This window comes from Vanacampus margaritifer, chromosome 13 (genome assembly GCF_051991255.1).
Source record: "Vanacampus margaritifer isolate UIUO_Vmar chromosome 13, RoL_Vmar_1.0, whole genome shotgun sequence".
NCBI classification, from domain to species: domain Eukaryota; kingdom Metazoa; phylum Chordata; class Actinopteri; order Syngnathiformes; family Syngnathidae; genus Vanacampus; species Vanacampus margaritifer.
In genome coordinates, this window is record NC_135444.1 from 22,880,436 (window position 1) to 22,900,671 (window position 20,236).

The 20,236-nt window shown below is 39.9% G+C and overlaps 1 protein-coding gene and 1 long non-coding RNA gene across 2 annotated transcripts; one reads left to right on the plus strand and one right to left on the minus strand.

The window, feature by feature from the left end:
- Window positions 1-80: 80 nt before the first annotated feature.
- tprg1 (tumor protein p63 regulated 1) lies at window positions 81-17,052 on the minus strand. The gene is made up of 7 exons (XM_077583036.1): window positions 16,779-17,052; window positions 16,371-16,715; window positions 15,522-15,613; window positions 12,932-13,108; window positions 3,181-3,334; window positions 1,657-1,865; window positions 81-505 (listed from the first exon to the last, which is right to left on the minus strand). Exons 1-6 carry the CDS (start codon window positions 16,791-16,793, stop codon window positions 1,671-1,673), a joined length of 978 nt encoding a protein of 325 aa, XP_077439162.1. The 5' UTR covers window positions 16,794-17,052; the 3' UTR covers window positions 81-505; window positions 1,657-1,670.
- Window positions 16,925-19,619, plus strand: LOC144062097 (uncharacterized). Its single transcript, XR_013296336.1, has 3 exons — window positions 16,925-17,198; window positions 18,415-18,508; window positions 18,573-19,619. It is a non-coding gene; the product is annotated as an uncharacterized LOC144062097 (long non-coding RNA).
- The last annotated feature ends 617 nt before the right edge of the window (window positions 19,620-20,236 follow it).

The window sequence follows — 20,236 nt, forward strand, 5'->3', positions numbered from 1 at the left end:
ACACATCATTTGTGATTGTATAATTGTATAAATTCAATATTCAACAAATTAGCTACAGCGAAGTGACAGATTCAATCAAATTGCATCAAGAACAGACAACTTTATTGTTTTTTTGGTTTTGATTTTTTACAAGTGATTAAACACAAACAGTATATCTGCGAAACCCTTGTAGAAATACGACAAACTTGTGTCATAATCTAGCTAAAAACAATTATCTATAATATCCCTTGTTTATTTGGAATGTAAACTACAAGGCTTGAGCGGATACCTAACAAATTGAACTTATTAGTGCTCCAATTTGACATGACTTTACTACAAACCCAGGAGTTTAAGTTACACAGAAGCAAGGACGAGAAAATACTAAAGTCAGTAACGGCGTGTAAAAAACAAAACAAACAAGTAAAAATACACACCAGTTGTTTGTTTGTTATCACAAGGCGGCTCAATGTCGAGTAAAAGTGGGACAGCAGCTGCCGCCAACGTCGGGAAACAATTGGAGCGCCCCCTAGCAAAAACACAAAAGTTCCGTGTAAAAATGACACAACACAATTGTATGTTTGTGATCAAAAGGCCAGCTCAACTTTTAAGAAGCTGCTGCATTAGACAGACATTTGCACTGCATGTATAAAAAGAACATCACCCATTAAATACTGGTCGACTAGTAAATTTTCCTTGTAGATGAAGAAATATCTGTCTAAAGTTGCACAAGTCCTGTGTAAAATGCACAACAAACAATTGTATATTTCTGATGAGAGTAGCTTAATGTTGGGTGTAATTGGAACAGCTGCTGCCAGGAATCTCAGCGGACACAAACACGTCACCTCGTGAAAACACACAAGTGTAAAAACATACAAACATTTGTATGTTTATAGCTATAAAGCTAAAGTGACAAGCGCATCCCCCTCCGTGCTCGGGGTGGCTCTCGGAGGAGGCTGAACGGCGTGCTGAGCGACTTTTTATCTGAGATGCGCAGAGGAAGAAAGGAGTACCATCGCATAGAGAGACAAATTAGCATATCAGTACGCAGTAAACAGTAGAAGACGAAAGTGTGACACTAGGATCCGATTCCCTAAGTCCATCGCAAACCAAAGAAAGCAAAACAAGTCTTTAACATTTAAGTTGGCCTTCTCTGGGTTGTTTTTTTTTTAGAAAACAAAGGACTAGCAAAATATATATTTTTAATTTTCCAGATATTATTTCAAATGTAAAATATATAAATAAATAAAAAAGTAAATTAACAACCAAGGAATATCAGCGACGCGTACAAATTAGTAGTAGATGCTAACCTAAACAGCATGTAGCAAATGCTAACGTAAAGGACTACCATGGAAACTACAAGGGGAACGGTCTCCTTTTCCCCAAAGGGTTAATAGTTTTACTATTTTTTATTTGTTTTAATATACTTTTAAACTAAACTGTGCTAAGCTCCTTTGGTGAGTAGTCAGTTTTTGAAGGGGGGGTTGTTCACTGTAAAGTACATGTGTTAACTGCAAAGTACATTTGTTTACATTCTAAAACGGTAAAGTTTATTTGTTTACATTCTAAAAGTAAACCATACAAAGACGGTTTGGAATCTGGTTCGCGTTAGAGTTTGTTCCCTGAGTGAGCAACCGACCAAACTTAACTGCAGAAAAGGGAGGAAATGGATGAAAGTACCGTGAAAGGCAGCTCTAAAAGCCGAGGTTTCCCCGCGCCATGCAGTAGCCCATTTTGTTGGTGTTGCCCAGGAAGGACATGAAGCCGAAGTAGGCCTTGACGCAAATGTCCTGGTTGAGCAGCAGGACGCCGTTGGCCTTCCCAGGCACCGGCTTGGCTTTGTGGGCCTTCTGTGCCGCTTCTTTGAGCTGCTCCCGGAAGTTGTCCATCTGCGAACAACAAGGTAAGACATGACAGGCGGCACAAGACATGGAAATCATGCTAAACAGAGATGCTAAATAAGGCAAATGCTAAAAAGCTAAAAAGGTATAGGCCTATATAAACATTACAACTATGACCAAACTGCTAGCCATGTTAGCTTAGCAGGCTAATAGTGGTGGGAAAACTAAGCCTCAACCTACTAGCCTAGCCTTAGCATTTTGAAGGAGTCCAACTGTAGCTTACATTTATAAAGAGCCTGTATTTATCCAGGGCTTGTTCGGCGTTTTGGAAGCGAAACAACGTAAAATCTCTCAAATCTTTTTGTAGCACATAATTGTGGAAAACCTAGCTACCCTAAATTTCAAACATAACATTAGCATTTTTGGTTCATGAGCTCACAACCACTTTAAACTGTTATTTTGGGGCTTTAGAAATGGATCAAAACAAAAAAACAACAACTTTGCAACCTCTATGACGCTAAATCAGTTTGCCTTTGTCAAATGCCAGAGACGGGCTGCCATCCAGGCGTCGTTTGCCACCCGTAAGCAAGCTGCCAAACAAATGGCCCTCCTCCTCCTCCACCAAGTCGTCCCTGGACTGAGCTGAAATGTTGTGACATGGCTCAAGAGCTATGACTGTGATTGCTCAATTCTCTTCTCCACCTCATGCGAATTAACAAATTCCTCACCTTGGCCATGATGAAACCACCGCTTCGCTTTGCAAAGCATCACTGTTTTGACTGTCAATTTCCATTTCACGTTCCTTGATCTCATGGCAAACTGTCTTAAAATGTTAAAGAAGGCGTATGTATCTATATTATAATCATAAATATATTACTGTATACAGTAGCCATATTCAAAAACTGCCGTACGCATTATTATTCGTATTTGAACGCCCTTTATTGGTTAAATGACTCATGGAGAATTCCAGACCATGTCAGTTTTACCAGAGATGAATCATTCACCCGCATAAAAGATTTCATCATGCTGTTATTTTCTTTTTCTTTTTTTTTTAATGACCCAATAGAATAGTTGAGTGTGGGGTAAACATCTAACTGAAGCATAAAAACCAAACAGTAAAAACATCTAAGCTGGATGGTGATTGCATGGTGATTCAGTCATGTGACAACTTTTTCTCATAGGAGAAATTCAACCCTCTGCATCATATTCCCATTATTTCTACAGGCTTTATGAAAAGTTTTAAAAAATGAACTAACCCTAACCCTAACCCTAACCCTTTGTTAGCATTCTTAATCCTGAAAGTGTAAAAAGACATGAATCCGACTTCCAAGGTTACAGTGGTATCGTCTTTCGAAAAACTTACATCGCAAATGATGTCGAAGGCCTCGCTGATGTTCCTCACGGGGTGATCTGTGAAAGTGACGTATGGCAGGTCGGTGGCGAAGGGGTTCCACCAGGTAACGAAGGACGGCTCCCTGAGCCGGTCCCAGAAGACCCGCAAGCCTTCGCCAACACGGCTGGTTAAACAAGATAACATCATTTCCATTATTATTTTGCTATATTCTAATGTTTGTATTTTTATGTAAGATTGTTTGTACTTTTTCCTATATTTTATTTGTAATATTTAGTTGTTTTTTTTCTAATTTTTCTTTTCCTTTTTGAAATTGCTTCACCCTCTAATATTTTGTCTAACATGCGTATTTTTCATCTAATATTTCTGTAGTAGTTTCTAATGTATGTATTTCTTTTTAATCAGAGGTGGCAAATCCAGGTCCAGAAAATAAAAACCCTGCCACAGTTTTGTTTTAGCCCCAGGTGCTAGCTAGCGAGCTCCCCGGGTCCTTGTTTACCTGCTAGGGCGCTAACTAGCTAGCACAAGGGGCTAAAGCCAAACTGTGGCAGGGTCTTTATTTTCTGGACCTGGATTTGCCGCTTTTGTTTCTAATATTTGTGTATTCTTTTCTAATTTGTAGATCTGAACATATATTTATTTTTCTATTTTTTTTTTTGTATTATTGTTATTTTTTGGCACATTTTTTGTCCAGTGTTTTTACATATAGCCGTGCATCTATTTATACATCCTCCAAACCACAAATTTATTCTAAATATTTTGAGCATGATTAGTTTCAGTTTGGTTGACATGTTTTCATGAGTGAAAACGGCTTCAATTTGACTTTTATTTAGGGTACCTGTGGGAGGAGACTAGGTGTGTCAACTCTTGTCAGGATAATGAAACGTGTGTGTGGCTTCACGGTTTGTGTGGTAAAAGTTTGGGAGAGGCTGCTCTAATACCTGGAAGTTGCTAAGATGTTTGCAAATATCTATTGCTGTCGGCGTTGAATCTAAATAGCAAGAAAGGCAAATCCTCTTCATGTTTTAGTCCAAAAATATATACTATATACAAAATATATACTGTGGCAGCCCCCCATGATTTCCCTGCAGGGGACAAGCAGATCTGTCGGTGCTCAATGGCAACAGCGCCCTCCGGGGTACGCTCATTATGTGAGCGTGATCTCAAGACTTAAAGCTAATCAACAGCGTATTCGTCATATTCTGTCTTCTGTCTGCGCGCTCATTTTTTAAGGGGAAAATACCAAAGGTTTTAATGAAAAAGCCCCCGGGCTACGTCTTCTCTAGGCTAGATGAAGCGTTCGATGACTGAACGCTTGCAGAGTCGCGAGTCTTTGAAACCTTCCTCAGAACTCTGCATGGTGTTTGTCCATCAAATGTATTCGAGGCCTGACGCTTAAAGAATGTAATGTCGGAGGAATACGCTACCTTTGTTAGGGGTTCACAGGAAGTTCAAAAATCAAGAGCGATGCTACAATATTTACGACGGCTTGAAGATTGTGTTTAAAAAAAAAAAGTGACTTCAAAGATGACTAAAAGCCTGGAGCTAGCTAGCATCGTTGACTGGAAGTTACGCAACGCTCATATAAATACCATTTGATTAATCGGTTAGATCAGCTTTGGCGCACCCGCTCTCCCCCTCAAAAACAGAACTAAATGTCAAAACAAAACCGTTTACAGACAATAAGGCATTGTGTTAGTCACGCAAAGCTGCAAGTCAAAGGGAAAGTTTTGCTGAAGTTCATCTTGAATTCTTGCCCTAAACCCAGTCAGTTAAACTCAACCCTACCCCTACCATGAAGCCAAGTAACCATAACTCCTAAACCAGGGTTCACCAATTCCGGTCCTCGAGGTCCGGAGTCCTGCAGGTTTTAGATGTTTCCGCCCACTAGCACACCTGATCTATATATAATCAGCTCATCAGCATACCTGATAAAGATCCCAATCTTTAGTATCAGGTGTGCTGGTGGGCGGAAACATCTAAAACCTGCAGGAGTCCGGTCCTCGAGGTCCGGAGTCCTGCAGGTTTTAGATGTTTCCGCCCACTAGCACACCTGATCTATATATAATCAGCTCATCAGCATGCCTGATAACGATCCCGATCTTTAGTGTCAGGTGTGTTGGTAGGCGGAAACATCTAAAACCTGCAGGAGTCCGGTCCTCGAGGTCCGGAGTCCTGCAGGTTTTAGATGTTTCCGCCCACTAGCACACCTGATCTATATATAATCAGCTCATCAGCATACCTGATAAAGATGCCAATCTTTAGTATCAGGTGTGTTGGTAGGCGGAAACATCTAAAACCTGCAGGAGTCCGGTCCTCGAGGTCCGGAGTCCTGCAGGTTTTAGATGTTTCTGCCCACTAGCACACCTGATCTATATATAATCAGCTCATCAGCATGCCTGATAACGATCCCGATCTTTAGTATCAGGTGTGTTGGTAGGCGGAAACATCTAAAACCTACAGGAGTCCGGACCTCGAGGACCGGAATTGGTGAACCCTGTCCTAAAACCAATGCCTAAACCCTAAAGTCTCGCCTTATTCCAAAAACTCAAGAACATAAATGTAACCTAAGCACCTCAGCCTAACCCGATCACCTAAATATCATAAGAGTTGAAATTGCGATTAAAAATGACTTTCTTGAACGTTGGTGAACAGTTGCATGAAATACGGATGAGTAAGCTGGAACGCATGTGATTGACCAAGAGTCCAGATATCTTTAATGATCCGTCATCAGGCTCATGTGCTCATTTGCTCACAGAAGCTTGCACAAGATTCAATTAAAACAGCCCTGAGGCGAAACAATACTCAAACGTACGCCACGTTGGGCAAGGGAGGGGCCACGTCATCGCGCAAAGCATCCAGATGTGTTTACAGAAGAGCTTTTAGCAATGACAATGCCGCACAGGAACATTTTCTGCGAGGGGGGGGGGGGGGGGAGTAAAAGGTGGCACAAAAGCAAAGCCCGGCCTCAAAAGACTGATTATATTTCCACAGAGGCCAGTGAGCACGGGGGGTTAGGTGGGTACACATTGGCCTTTGTGAGCGGACTGAGCTATGGCCCTCGTGTAAATGAGGATATATAGATATACTTTTTAAGAAAGAGCTTTGTGAATTCCACAGGTAAGCTATCAACGGCGAGTCAGACTAGCCCAAACAAGCCGAGAGCAGGGCGGTGCTTTTTTTTCAGCCAGAGGCCTTGGACGTCTTCGCTGGCTTTAAGTGGGAGGGTGCTTGAGTTTTGGACTTTCACTACGACTTAAGAGACAGCCTTGGCCTCTGGCACTTTGAGCAAGGTGCAAATTAGAAACCGTGGGAGGAGAGATTTAAAATATGAATTCATGAAATGCTGATGCTCTGTGCAAGTAGTCTGGGATCTCAAGACGAAGGCTCAACCAGCGCATCTTAACTGTCGCCTCAAGACTTTCTGTGCCTTTTCGGGCATGGCCAGAGCTGGACAAGGACACAAAAAAAAAATCGTCCCTTGCATTTTTGGCTTAAGGCCAATCTCTCATATTTAGGGGAGCGCAACAGACTCATGATTAGATTTATGTAGTGTTTGCTGAAGGAATGTACTTTACAACTATCCCAGGCTGGGTGGACTTGACAGCTATATTGCTATAGTTACCAATCCCCCACATAAAAAAAAAAAGCTCAAATGTTTGGAAAATTCTGTATCTTAACATTTTCACTGAAGCAACACCCTTCGCTCCCGGCGGTTTTATTGGATTTTGACTGATTTTGCAAGGCCTACCAAAAGAAAGATTAGAGAGAGATTCGAGAAAAAAAGATGTTCTAACTGTTTCCGTTTTGCAACAATTAGCATTAGGATCTAGCTAAGTTTCATTATTATTCACAAATCTGTTTAAAACAGTGGAGAAAAGAGCTTTTTTGCAACATGGCCCTAGTTGCGCTCTTATATTCTACTGCCGTTTTTGTAATAACTACCATTGTTTCAAGCATTCTCTTCAGTTCAGAGGCTGTATCAAAGCCTTCCATATATATATTTTTTCTTTTTTTCTTTTTAACGTATAAATACGTCTTTGGGAGCATGGTAATATTTAAAATAGAACGTATTTATTAGTTTTTGGGAGCAAATGAGTTAAATTTATTTTTAACGATTGCATCAAGGATTGCTACTAATTCAAACGAACACAATTTTCCTTGCTCATGATGTCATCCTTCATCCTACACCTGAAGGTAGGAAGGCGAGGAAGGTAAGGAAATCCACCCTTGACTGACCTCCCCTTTAGCGCTCCACTTAATCCGCAGTGTGCGCATACACGAAGTGAAACACTGTATTCTGAGCTCGGGGGCGAGTGATGGAAGAAGGAAAAAATTCCTCCTGTGGGCTTTCAAGCGCTTCGGACGCGCAAGTCAACACGCAAGATAAATAGAGTGCAGCTCCAGCTGTCATGGCAAGTGGCCCACATTGTCTCGGGGCGAACAAACAAATGTGCACCGATTGCTCAACAGTGCCTGAAGCTTTGTCAGCCACCCATAGGTGCATGCATGCAACCAAGGGTGTGGAGCGGCGGCCAGAAACAACACCGGCAAAGAGGGCAGCCTGGGAGGAGGAGTTAGGCCAACGTTCGGGGTTTCGGTGCAAGCGTTAGGGTGAGCTGATACTTGGGGGTTATGTGTGATGTCGATGTTTAGGGGTCAGCTTGAGGGCTAAAGTGCCAAGGTTAGTGCTGGGTTCGGGGCTTTGTTTTGGGTTTAGGATTAGGTGTTCATTTGAGGCTTTTGCTTATGTTCGGGTTAAGTTTGCGGCGTTCAAATGAAGTATATGGAGCTCGATTTCAAGGTTATGCGTTAGGGTCCCGCGCTGCTCTCGAGGTGAATGAATTTAGATCAGTACACCAGGAACATCACATATTTATTGCTCTTGATTAATTCATACATTCCTGAATATTCAGGAGGAAAATCCCTGTGCACTTTGTGTTTTTAGGAATGTAAATGTTTAATGTTGCTTGCTTTTGCAGTCAAACTGTTGTTCTAATATGTCATCATATTTTATTTAATATTGCGGTAATTCAAATGAGGTCAAAGCAGGTATAGTGTCAGTAAGCAGGGATAAGATTGTCAACTTGCAGCGTGATGAATCTCAAATTAATTTAATAGTTAAGATGGAGGCAGATGCACAGCGACAATCAAGCTCTTCAGTGTGGCAATGAACGCTTAAGCTTAGAAATGAAGTTTTGCAGAGCAACAGCGGTCTCTGCTGGCAGGAGAGGGTACTGAAAGTGCATGGGTGAAATTTAAACAATGTAACCTGTCAACAAGTGTAAATAACAGAATCAATCTTTTCTAACTAAAATCATGTTCACAACAAGATGTACATTTGTGTCAATGAACACATTAAATTGACCATGTAGATCGTGTGTGTGAAACTTGACACAGGCTTCAATAGGGCTGGGCGATATGGGCAAAAAATAAAATCTCCATTTTCATCTAACAAACATTTATTTAAAGGTTTCATTTATTAAAAAAATAATTCATGTGCCCAATGTTCAGACAACAATAATGTATACTGGTCCTAAATCAGATTTAACACAAATGTAACATTCATAGTTGGTGTTTAAATGCCAAAATGAAGTAGTTGGTAGCTATTGTAGTAAACATGTCTTGTAAACCACCCATCCAGCAAAGAAGACAAAATTTGATTTCACAATTGAGCAAATTTTCGATTTTAAGAATGACGATGTATCGAATTCATTCATTCATTCATATGCAAATTAGAACTAACGCCAACACTAGCTTAATACCCTCCCCCAAGGCTTCAAACACGCTAACCTTGTCTTGAAACACAAATTTTAAAACCTTACCATTGTTTGTTTGTCCCGATTGGAAACCGCAACCCTGCATTTGAAAAACCTAACCCCTTTTCAACCCTTAAATCACATTTAAGAGACCTAATTTTACACAATAAGCCAAGCCGAGAAATGCTAGCCTCGTCTTGAAGCCTAATTTCAGACTCTACTCTGAATCCCTACGGCTAATTTGAAATGATAACATGAACGCTTAACCCTGTCGTGACAACATAACTTGAAATCCTAATCCTGGTTAGGAACAATAACTCTGGTTTGAAACCCTTTTTTCGAACCTTAATACTGTCTTGAGACCCTACTTTGAAACCCTAACGATGGCTGGAAATCTCACTTAATTTTTTATTTTTTTTTAAAAGCATGTCTGGAAACTCCTCTGAAACACAAAGTCAGGCTCATTTGAAATGCTAACTTGACGTCCTTCGCCTGCAACTGCAATATGTCGTCTAGCGAGGCTGACTATTGTGCTGAGTTCTTACAGCCCTCTGCTGGCCGACTGCGTGAACTACATCTGCTTGTTGAGCTTCAACCAACAGTCTGTCATGTTTGACGTTTGTCTTCAGGACACTCACCACTGAATTGTACGTTAAAGAATTTCCTTCAGAAGTATAGTATAAATTGGAGTTTAATTCTCTTTGGTGCACGGTTATATAAATATTTTTTTAAACGTAAGGAAAAATATTTTCTTAAAAGCTTTTAGACAGTGAGGGCGAATGACGTACGGGGTAATGAGCGCGTCTAGACAGCACTTAAAAACATCTTTGAGCACATCTGCAAATGTGCACATGAAAATATACACACCGCCCCGCAGCACTTTGTGTGTGCGTGTGTGCGTGTATGGGGAGGGGGGAATTGGACCAAAGAATGGCAAAAGGATTTGCTTTTTCTTCTGCATTTGTAAAGATTAAAAAAAAATAAAATTGGGGATGAGAAAAGTTCAAATTTTATCAGGTCCGATTTGTTCATGATGTATTTATAGTTAGTTGTGTTTTCTGATAAAAAGATCTTACGAGAAACTTTTTTTTTTTTCAATTTTATGGAAAAAAAAAAATGCTAATAATAGAAATGTTCTTGAGAAAACAGATGCAGAGTTGGAGGTGGGGGAAAAAGAAATGAGAATAAAGGCCCCCCCCCCCCCCCCGCCAGGAAAATTTAGTAAAAGTCATAATACAAATATATCAGACGAATCTACGAAGCCAATGGCCGATATTCGTGATCTGTCACAAACAAAAAGTCAGAATCTTACAAGAATAAAATCCTATTTAAAAAAAAAAAAGAAAAAAATCGCTATATGTCTTTCCTCAATAAAATAGAAATTTAATGGACCAATTTTTTAAAGGACCAAAAAAAGTCACTCTTATTTGAGAGGGGATTTTTAAATTATTTTTTTATTTAACAAGATTCGATGAAAATATCACAAAATAAAGTTGTATACAGTAAGTTTTTTTGTTTTTTTTTGTATTGTGAGAATGCTGAAGCATTCTCCACACTTTTTTTGCCGTGTAACAACTGCCACATAATACTTGCGATTTACAAATGTCAACTTGCTTCAAAAATTTACACCTCCTGGGCTATATATCAACTGATTTCACATTACTTACAGTATTCACACAATTTAACGTTAACAATCTACTTTTCCACATTCATGTTCAATGGGGCAGACATTGAACTTTTTCTATCACTTTCCACGCCCACTTCCATACAAATAACTTATAAAGTGCGTAACCAGGAGGTCATCATTTCACAATTTATCTCTCAATTTAATTCCACATGCATTCAAATCTTAGCATTTAGCTTTCAGCATTCCCACGCAATTTCTGCAGAAATTGCACTCAGTCTATAGATAAAAGTTCGATTTTATGAAAACAATAAAAACATTTTAATTGCCAATATGAGAATTATAATGTTACTTTTGTGGGGTATTTGGAAGAAAAAGTCAACAGTATTTGAGGGTGTATTTATTTTTTGCGCCAAGAAAGTTGACATTTCACAGGCATCACTTGACGAGGACTCATTTTTCCCGCAGATCACTTTCCCGCCAAATAAGAGGCGGTGACAGAGTGACCTCGTCGCAAAATGAAGACACTTCCTGTGGGACAAAAGAAGAGAAGAGCGAGAACGTCGCCCTGGCTTGGATCTGTCGCTCTCCCTCGATTGTCCCGCGCGTCTTCCGCCGGCTCTTTTATGTATAATTTAAGGGAATGCGCGCGAGATAAAGCCTGGAATAAAGACGACGCTCTCTAAGCTCTTCACAGCGCATTACATTTTATTCATCAAATTAGCCGGCGTCGCCGCGCTATCCCCCGAGCCGCCTTTAAAAAGGTTCACATCAAAAGGACCGCGTTCATTTTAGCCGCTAATCAGCTAAGTGACAGCTCCAAGTGACAGCTCGCACTTCCGAACGTTCCAGACACACACAAAAAAAAAAACGTCGCGCTCTTGCGTCACCTCGTTTGAGCTGCGCTAACCCATCGACACTCGTGTCGCGTTTGTACCAGACCAACTTTGCAAATGACTTGTAAGACTAAAGGAAGATTCATGACGTATTAGGGTCATGCTGATGAGAAAAACAAGCCTCATATTTCTACCAGATTAACATTGAAAAAGGTGGTAAGTATCACAAAGTTTTTAAAATAAAGGTTTTTTTTTAAAAAAATCTTTTTTTTTTTTTTAAGAAAAAGTAATATTTTAGGGGAGAAAAAAGTTTGCTTGTTAAAAAACATTGGATTTTTTTTTTCAAGCAACAAGAGAATCAAGTTAAGAATAAAGTAACATTTTGTTTAAAAATGTTTACCGATACATGAAATCTCATGAGAATAATACATTATCACAAAGTCACAATTTTTCAAAATGACCTTTTTTTTTTTCCATCAAAGACTGTAAACCGTGCAAGAATAAAGTAATATTTTGGGCAAAAGAAAGTTGTAAGAGAGTGTGAAATAGGGATGGACCGATAATTGGCCATGCCGATATTGGGCATTTTGACGAATATCGGTGTCGATCTTTTTTCCAAATCTGATTGCAGATAAATAGTAAAGCTAAAACTATTCTAATCTCAGGGAACTATTTATTCAAATTTTCAGTTAACTTTATAAGAGATGCTGCTGACCCTGGGAACCTTCTGAACCTTTTGTTTTTGTTTGACATTAAAACAAAGAAATGTGAAAGATTTCAGGATATTTTAAATTTGGGAAAAAACAGCTATGGTATTTTCTTTCCTAACTTTCCATTTAACTTTTTAAGACGTACTTATAACCTTGGGAGCTCCCTCAACATTTTTTTGTTTTTTTAGAAATTTAAAATGAAGTATGCTAGATTGTTTAACATAAAAAAAAAAAAACTTCTACATTTTGAAAAGTCTGAAAATTGTTGAATAAGCATTAAAGCTTTAAGACCTTACAACAAAGTCAAGATTGGCATTTGTATCCCCCCCCCCCCCCCCTTTACTAAAAATGAGTATCGGCTTCAAATATCGATTATCGCCCTCCTTGACTACTAATAATCGGCATTGGCCCTGAAAAAAACAAATCGGTCTATCTGTAGTGTGAAAAGTTGAGATTTCACACACAACATTTACACAAGTATGACTTTTTTCATGACAAAAAAAACTTTATTCTTACAACACTAAAAAAAGTATGTTGCCAACCCTCCTTAGTACTTTTGAGGTATGACGTAAAAAGAAACCCTTGGCTGTAGAAGCAAAGGGGATTTTGTCTCTTTGTATAAAACAAAGTGGAGCATGAGCTGGATAATTACAAGGAATTTTGGAAACTCTCGAGGCAGAGACTTTTTTCCCCCCTCCATTTTTTTTAATTAGCTCCTTAAACCTAACAAAGAGCTTCAGCGATCGAGTGTGCGCACTAAGCTAAGCTGACAACGAGCCTGATGAGCAGAAAGATGCACTCAACTGAACCATCTCCATCATGTCGGCCACTTACTGAAGTACGGATTTGGGCGGGAAGGTGAAGCTTCCGTAGCAGATGCGATCCACCATGTTGAGCGGGACCTTCTGGATCTGCTCGCACTGGAACATGACAAAGTCGTACTTGCAGATCAGCAGGAAGTTGTCGGTGATGACGGCCAAGCGCTCCTTCTCGTTGTTCCAGTGATCCACCCTGAAGTCAAACATGCCCTCATTACTTGTCGTTATAGTCACTCAAAGTCCAGGTGGGAACGTGTGCTGGAATAGTTTGCCGTGATCGTATAGTGGTTAGTACTCAACCCCGGTTCGAATCCGGGTCACGGCAACTTTTATTATGGAAGTTGTATCCCAATAAATCGATGCAAAACATCTGGTATGATGTCAAGTTGGAATCAGACAAGAAAATGTTGCTTGTAAAAGAAAATACTTGTATTTTTAACCTTGGAAATAGTGCTGTCACAATCGTCTATTTTTAGAATCGATTTATCTATCAATTATTAAGTCGATTAATCGACTAATGAGATTTAATTTTGCATTAAAGTGTATTTTAAAAAAACATTCCCCCACTGATTACTGTTTATTTATCATTGCGTACTTCGTATTCGTATCGTGATTAAAAAATTCCGATTTTGATTAAACACAGAAGATAACCAACCGGTCTTCTTTTATGAAGGACTACTGAAATGAGTGAACAAGCAACTGCTGATATGCTGAAATCAGAGGATTTGGACAATTTTAAAATGGTTTCAAACGATTATTCAATTATTAAAATAAATGTTGATTCATTTGATAATCAATCACTTGTCGATTCATCGATTCATTTTGAAAGCTCTACTTTGTCGGTGTGATTTAAATGTGTTAAAGAGCAGATTACAATCAAATACATTTTCCATATTATTAATTTGACTGAGTTAAGAGTGAATACATGAAAATATGACATACCTACCTGCGTTTCTCTTCAGCAACATAAGGACGCATAGCGTAGCATAATGGCTACATATTTACTGAAATAATTGCAAAGTGGCGAATGTGAAAACGCTAGTTTTTTTCTCATGCTAGCGACTCCGTTAATGGCCAGAGAGCACTGACAGAATGATTGATGTTGTTTTGTCTGATGTTTTCTCTTCATGCCTTTGAAAAACTCTTTAATTGGACCTCGTCAAGAGGGAGAAAATGACTTTTTGTGTTGTGCGGAAGGCTGGAAGAAGACTCCAGCGCTGGCGTTTTAGTAGCTAGTAGTCATTTTTTGCACGCGGTGGCTTCAGGTTAATACAAAAAAACATGTTATCAGAGGTCTGCTCAATTATGTACTATAAAAGCTCGAAAATTTCACAAAAACGCCCGTGGCAAAAAAGATCATAAAGTATGCACGCCAGTGTTTCTAAGGCCTCCGCTCCATTTTTTTTTTTTTAACTAAGCAAATAAAGAGAAGGAAATTAAGCAACTCACCTTTCAAAATTAATAAGCACTTGCTACTAGAGGGGGGTGGGGGTCACATTCGCGAGGCACGTGGGCAAGGTCGGGTTACACATTATAAGAAATAGTGCTTTCACTATCGACTATTAAAATAGTGTCGCCCCCCCCCCCCCCCACACCTTAATTACTGTTTATTAACCAGTGATGAATGTTTATTTCGTACTTTGTATTCATAAAGCTAAAACATAAAAAATAAATAAAAAAGGGCAAATGATGTTGAACTATGTTACCGGTTTGATCATTGTTTTCCAAAGTAAAAACAAATGTTTGCAAAATGTCTTATTTTATTATTTATTAAATTTATTTATTATTATTTAAATTATTTTTATTTTATTTTGATGAAACACAGAAGATAGTCAGTCTTCTTTCATCAAGGAATACGGAAATAACAGACAAATAATTAACTGTTGATATGCTGAAATCAGAGGATTTGGACAATTTTAAATGGAAAAAATTGCTCCAAACGATTACTAAATTATTAGAATAGTTGTCGGTTAATTTGATCACCGATTACTTATCGATGAATTTTGACAGCTCTGATAAGAAAGAAAAAAAGTGAGCGTGACGACCTTTGACACGGGGTCAGGTCGACAACAACGGCAAACAAATTGGGACCACGATGAAAAGAAGTTGGAATGTTACAAGCTAAATTGGGGAAAATAAGAAAATGCACAAGAACAAAATTCCAGCCGCCAACCGGTTTGGCGAAGCAAAGTGAAAGTGACTTTCTGGAATCGCTGGTTGGCCTCCATTTTGTCAGGCTGAAACTATTCACGTTGATGAGGAGCGCTAACAATTTCTACACCTGATGTCAAATGTAAGTGGAGCTGAAAAATTCATAAGACGTACTATTATTATTGGCAACATGTTGAGAAATAGCAAGAATCAAAAAGCTGTTTAGAGCTTCGGAGCTCCCCACAACATAAAAGTTTTCATTTTTCATGAAGACTAACAAAATATGGACAAATTATACAGCGCTCTGGATTCCTCACAGATGCGGACTCATTTTGACTTTCTGGCATCCTGTTCTGTTCTTTTCCAATTTAATAGTTGCATTTAATTGACAGAATGTGGAAGCCAGCCTGTGCGTCAACAGGAAACGTGCGCGTCTGTGTTTGTCATGGACTCACTCTGCCATCAGCCAGATGCCCACAATGTTGCTGTCCACTTCTCGCTCCACCAGAACTTTAACCTCTTTGATGGCTTGGTGCAGCGTGCCGGGCTGCATGGAAAAACAAACGCACACGGGATGTCAAACGCTTCCCCGAGACACCCAGCATATGTGAAAACAGCAGGTGGGGGGGGGGGGGGGGGAGTACAAACCAAATAAAATGTTACAGCAACAAACAACAACATAGGTGGATGGAATTTGTCCGTAACAGACTTTCAGATTTGTGAACAATATTTTTTAGGAATGGGTCTATTGTTTGCGTAGCAATTCTTAAGACTTCTGAGATCGGCTTGAGAATAAATTGAGGAGCTTCATTTACGCAGGTCGTGCTTTGCCGCCATCTTGTCGAAATGACAAACCTTTTAGGATTGGTCAGCAATCACACAGATATAGTGCGTGTTCACGTGTGTGTCTTTTTTTTCTCTTTTTGGACAAACCTGTAGCAAAATTAAGTTTCAACGCCAACAAGGGCGGATCAAAGAATACAAGACTAAGACTTTTCTCTAATATTTCTAGTTTCGTTGGAAAAACGATGAGTGTGTTTTTTTGCTAGACCTTCGCAAATATTCATACATATTTAGTTAACATTTCACTTCGCCCAGCACACAATATGAATCTCCGCCAGGGAGAGTGTACACATTTTTTGACTGTGACACATTACAACAACAAAAATAAATATTAAAATTGCTCATTTACATGTTGAAATGTTTGGTACTTTACTACTTTGTTAATAAAGTAAAAACAAAAGAAAAGCCAAACAAGTAAAACAGGATTTAGATTCTTTCGATGTCATTAAATCACAATTTACCCTGAGGACGAAGAACTTCTTGCATTTAAACTGATTCAGAGAAAGCGCTGGCTCTCCCGAGGGGTCTCCGAACTGACAGCGGCTCGCTGCGCACTCCATCGCCGGCTCTTCGACTTCGGCGCCGGACGGCTTCTCCGCCTCAGTAGTTGCCGTTGCCGTTGCCGTTGCCGTTGCCGCCGCAGGAGACTCGGAAGCCACGGGTTCGGCGGGGGCCGCCGCGGAAGCCACGGGTTCGGCGGGGGCCGCCGCGGAAGCCACGGGCTCGGCGGGGGCCGCCGCGGAAGCCATGGGCTCTGCGGGGGCCGCCGCCGCCTCCTCCTCCTCCTCCTCCTCCTCCATGGAAGCCTTTAGGATAAATGAAAAGCGTTTACAACAGCGATGACCAAAAAAACAAACAACAAAACTCACCTCAACTGACGACATAAAACAACCGCAGGTAAAGTTAGGTTTCCTTCTTCTGTGACGAAACCTCGGGATTTTACTGTCAGGGAATTTTCGAGAAAAGAAACTTGTGACAGGTGCAGCAAGAACTTCCTGTTTCCGGGTGTGGCTCTTGTCACGTGACCCAAACTATTTGCCCGCTCAAAGACTAATCAAAGCGTCAAATATTCGAGTTATTCACGATGGGTTAAAAGAATACATGGTCAAAATAATGTTTTTTTTTTTTTTTTACATACATGTGAGGGCCAGTGATTCACGAAGCCCAAGGAAACGATGAGTATACAGTATCATAAAGAATTACTGTAGTCGCAAACATCACTAGGGCTTGCCTTTTGTGACGTCACCATAACGCTGATGTACAAGACGAACAAATAAAAACCTAAATGGGTAAGTCATTTAATTAGAGTTTTCAGTTTTATTAGTGTCTAGTGATTTGAAATTACAACAACTTGGAAGTCAGCAAGCAGCGCACAATTGATTTTATTTTATTATTAGTGTCACGTAGAAAGGAGGCCTAATGATAGTAAAATAGCGTTAGCATTTTCAGCTAACCACAGCATGCTTACATATAAGTAAATTGGAACACATTGGCGCAAACAGGTGTACTGTATACAGTGTGACATTCAGCGGACATTCTCATGATTTTGAAGCCTCATTTAAGATATTTGGCTTTTTTTTATACAGGGACTTTAAATAATACAACAAGTAAATGTTTTTGTATTTTGTGCATTAATTGTTTGAAATTTCATGTTGAGGGAAAGAAAATGTCATCCAATTCTAGAATGGACCATTTAAGTTAAATCCCAAGCACTTTCTGTCTTCTTATTCTTTCCAAGTCTAATTTAATATAGATTTGACACATCTTTGTAGCAAAAATAAGTTTTGCGTTGTCAGCTTTCTAGTCTTGGCAACCATTCACTCCACGACAACGTCGATGCTTAGGCCGAAAAGAAAGCCTGTGGGAGTCGCTAAGCAGCCGTGAGGAATGGGAACCATCACAAGCATTTCTCTGACAGCTGCATGGGGTTCCCAGGTCCAACGAGGCGGTTTGAGATCCGGAACGATCGAGATTGAGCGAGAGCGTGGCCTCACGTCAAAAAACGTTAGCTTTGGTGCTGATTGACTCCTCAAATAATTGGCTGCTGCTATTTTTCCAGGATTTTGTGGGTGTAAAGATCTCATTGTGCAACAAATCGCCCGTCGGTTTCATTGTCCGGTGGCGTGTTTAAACGCCATTGAGTGATATTTTTAGGAAGACATGCGTTGAAAATCCTTCATCAACACTGTCAACATTGTTTACCGAACACATCTGAGAGCTGTCAAGTCATCCCCGCGTTCAATAAAGCTGTCATAAATAATTCTGCTGTGATAAAAAAACAAACAACCCTTTTGGATAAGTCGTCTGTTGTTTGGAAGACAATCTTTCTGCACATCTAGCAGGAAAATATCTTAAAAATGTACTCCTTCCACTGTGTAAACACTTCCTAGACAGAAATAACACACAAAACATATGCAAATTATGTTCTACATAGTGTAAACATTTGACTTATAGTTGTTTTCTGCTGTGTAAGTGTTTTTCTGTGTTCACTTTTACCACACACAGAATTTGCAAACCAAGAAACACAGACTGACCAATCACAGTGCAGCAGCAGATCACCTTCCTTGCGGCTTTACGTGGAATTCAAAGACACAAAAAGGTAACAATGATCATTTTATTGATGAATGCAGACTCTGGATAAAGCTATGTGCTCGTCCACATAGTTTCTGGAATCTGCTCGATTGACCAGCAAGCACACCTTCAAGTTCAAGTTAGCTCAAAATACTGATCCTTCTGTCAAAATTAAATGCATAATTTATGTTTTTTTTTTTTTTTAATCAAACAAAAAAATGTACTTGTATTTTTCCATCATTTGCTCCCTAATGTAAAGTCGACTCGCCTCCCAGAATTGTGTTTTCCCCCTTGAGATCTTCCACCACCGCATTGGGATTATAGTCCCCAAAAAATGAAATAAAGAGCTCAGCGTGACTCGTGGATTCCTGCTGCTACACAATACGCTACTTTTTTTCTTTTCTTTTTTTACGTAAGCGAGTGAACTTAGAAAGCCTTTGCCCCCATGATGCATCGCTGCAGCCCGAGAGGCGAGGATAAGAATAATCCATAATGTTGTATCTAGGCCAAGCAATCAAGACGGCGTAAAATGCGGAGATGTTCCTCTATCTCCTCACGTTTACGTCTTCGACATACGCCGTACGTGTTTATCGCTGATGGGCTCCGTCATGAATTAATCACACAGTGAATAATACACGAGCTTCCTTTTAATGGATTGTTCTTCTTTTGCAAATATTGAAAGGAGACTACGCCGCTGTAGGTGGCGCTATACACCATAGAGATGTGATACACCAGTAATTTAGAGAAAGAAGAAGACCAGGAAGCGACTGCGCCGTGCGATGACGTCACATGAGTTTTCTTTTGTAGTTCTCGATAAACCGTAGCGTTTCTTTGCTGTTTTCCATCTAAAATAGCATTAATATTCTTTTCTTTAATTAATTCCAAAAAGATTTCTGTTTCGTCGTCCCCCCCAAACATACCGTACTTTATTGTCCACCATTGCTTTGTGACTACAAACGTACGTGTGTCATAATATCCGGTCAAAACGTGCGTCAGCCTTTATTTGCAAAACCCGTTTCCATAGCCAAAATTAGCATTTTCCTTTTTGGGATACGCTTCAAAATCCACCCCCTCTCAGCGTAAAAACTTTTCTTGCGAATTTTGGGCCCTTTTTTGAATTTCTAGCGTTTCCATTCAGTTTTATTTTTGCATTTCTTGAAAATTGAAATAAAAATGGGTGGATGAAAACCCCACTACTGTCTCAGTTAATTGAAGGCAATTAACTTCAATGAAGCCATCCGCTTGTTTACGCAAAAAAAAAAAAAGAGCTCATTAACGTGACAAACAGTATTAGCAGTTATAAGGTGAAAAAAACAAAAATTTTTTTTAACAACCTCTACTTTGCGGAAATGTACCTATCGCAGGTGGGCATGGAACGTAGCACCCACGAAAAGTGAGGGAACACTGTTTAGAATTGTGACAAGTGTAATAAAAAAAGTGTAAAATAAAAAGCAAACAAGTTAACCGCTAAACTGTGTCCCCAAGAAGCTAAAGAAAAAGCCCCCCCCCCCGCCAAAAAAAACATGTAGAGTTCATCCAAAGACACTCTGTGAACTGAGGTCTACACGGCATGCTGACTTTTGCCTCCACTGTGGTAGCAAACATGTCCGAGCCGCCCATCCGCATGGCTGTTGACGGACGGAAGTAATTCAATTAGGTCCCCGCCATGTTTGTTTACCCGCATGGCGACGCGTTAGCGACACGGCACGGGGGTGGGGGGGGGGGATCAGCAGATGTTTTGCGTAGACCCCTTTGA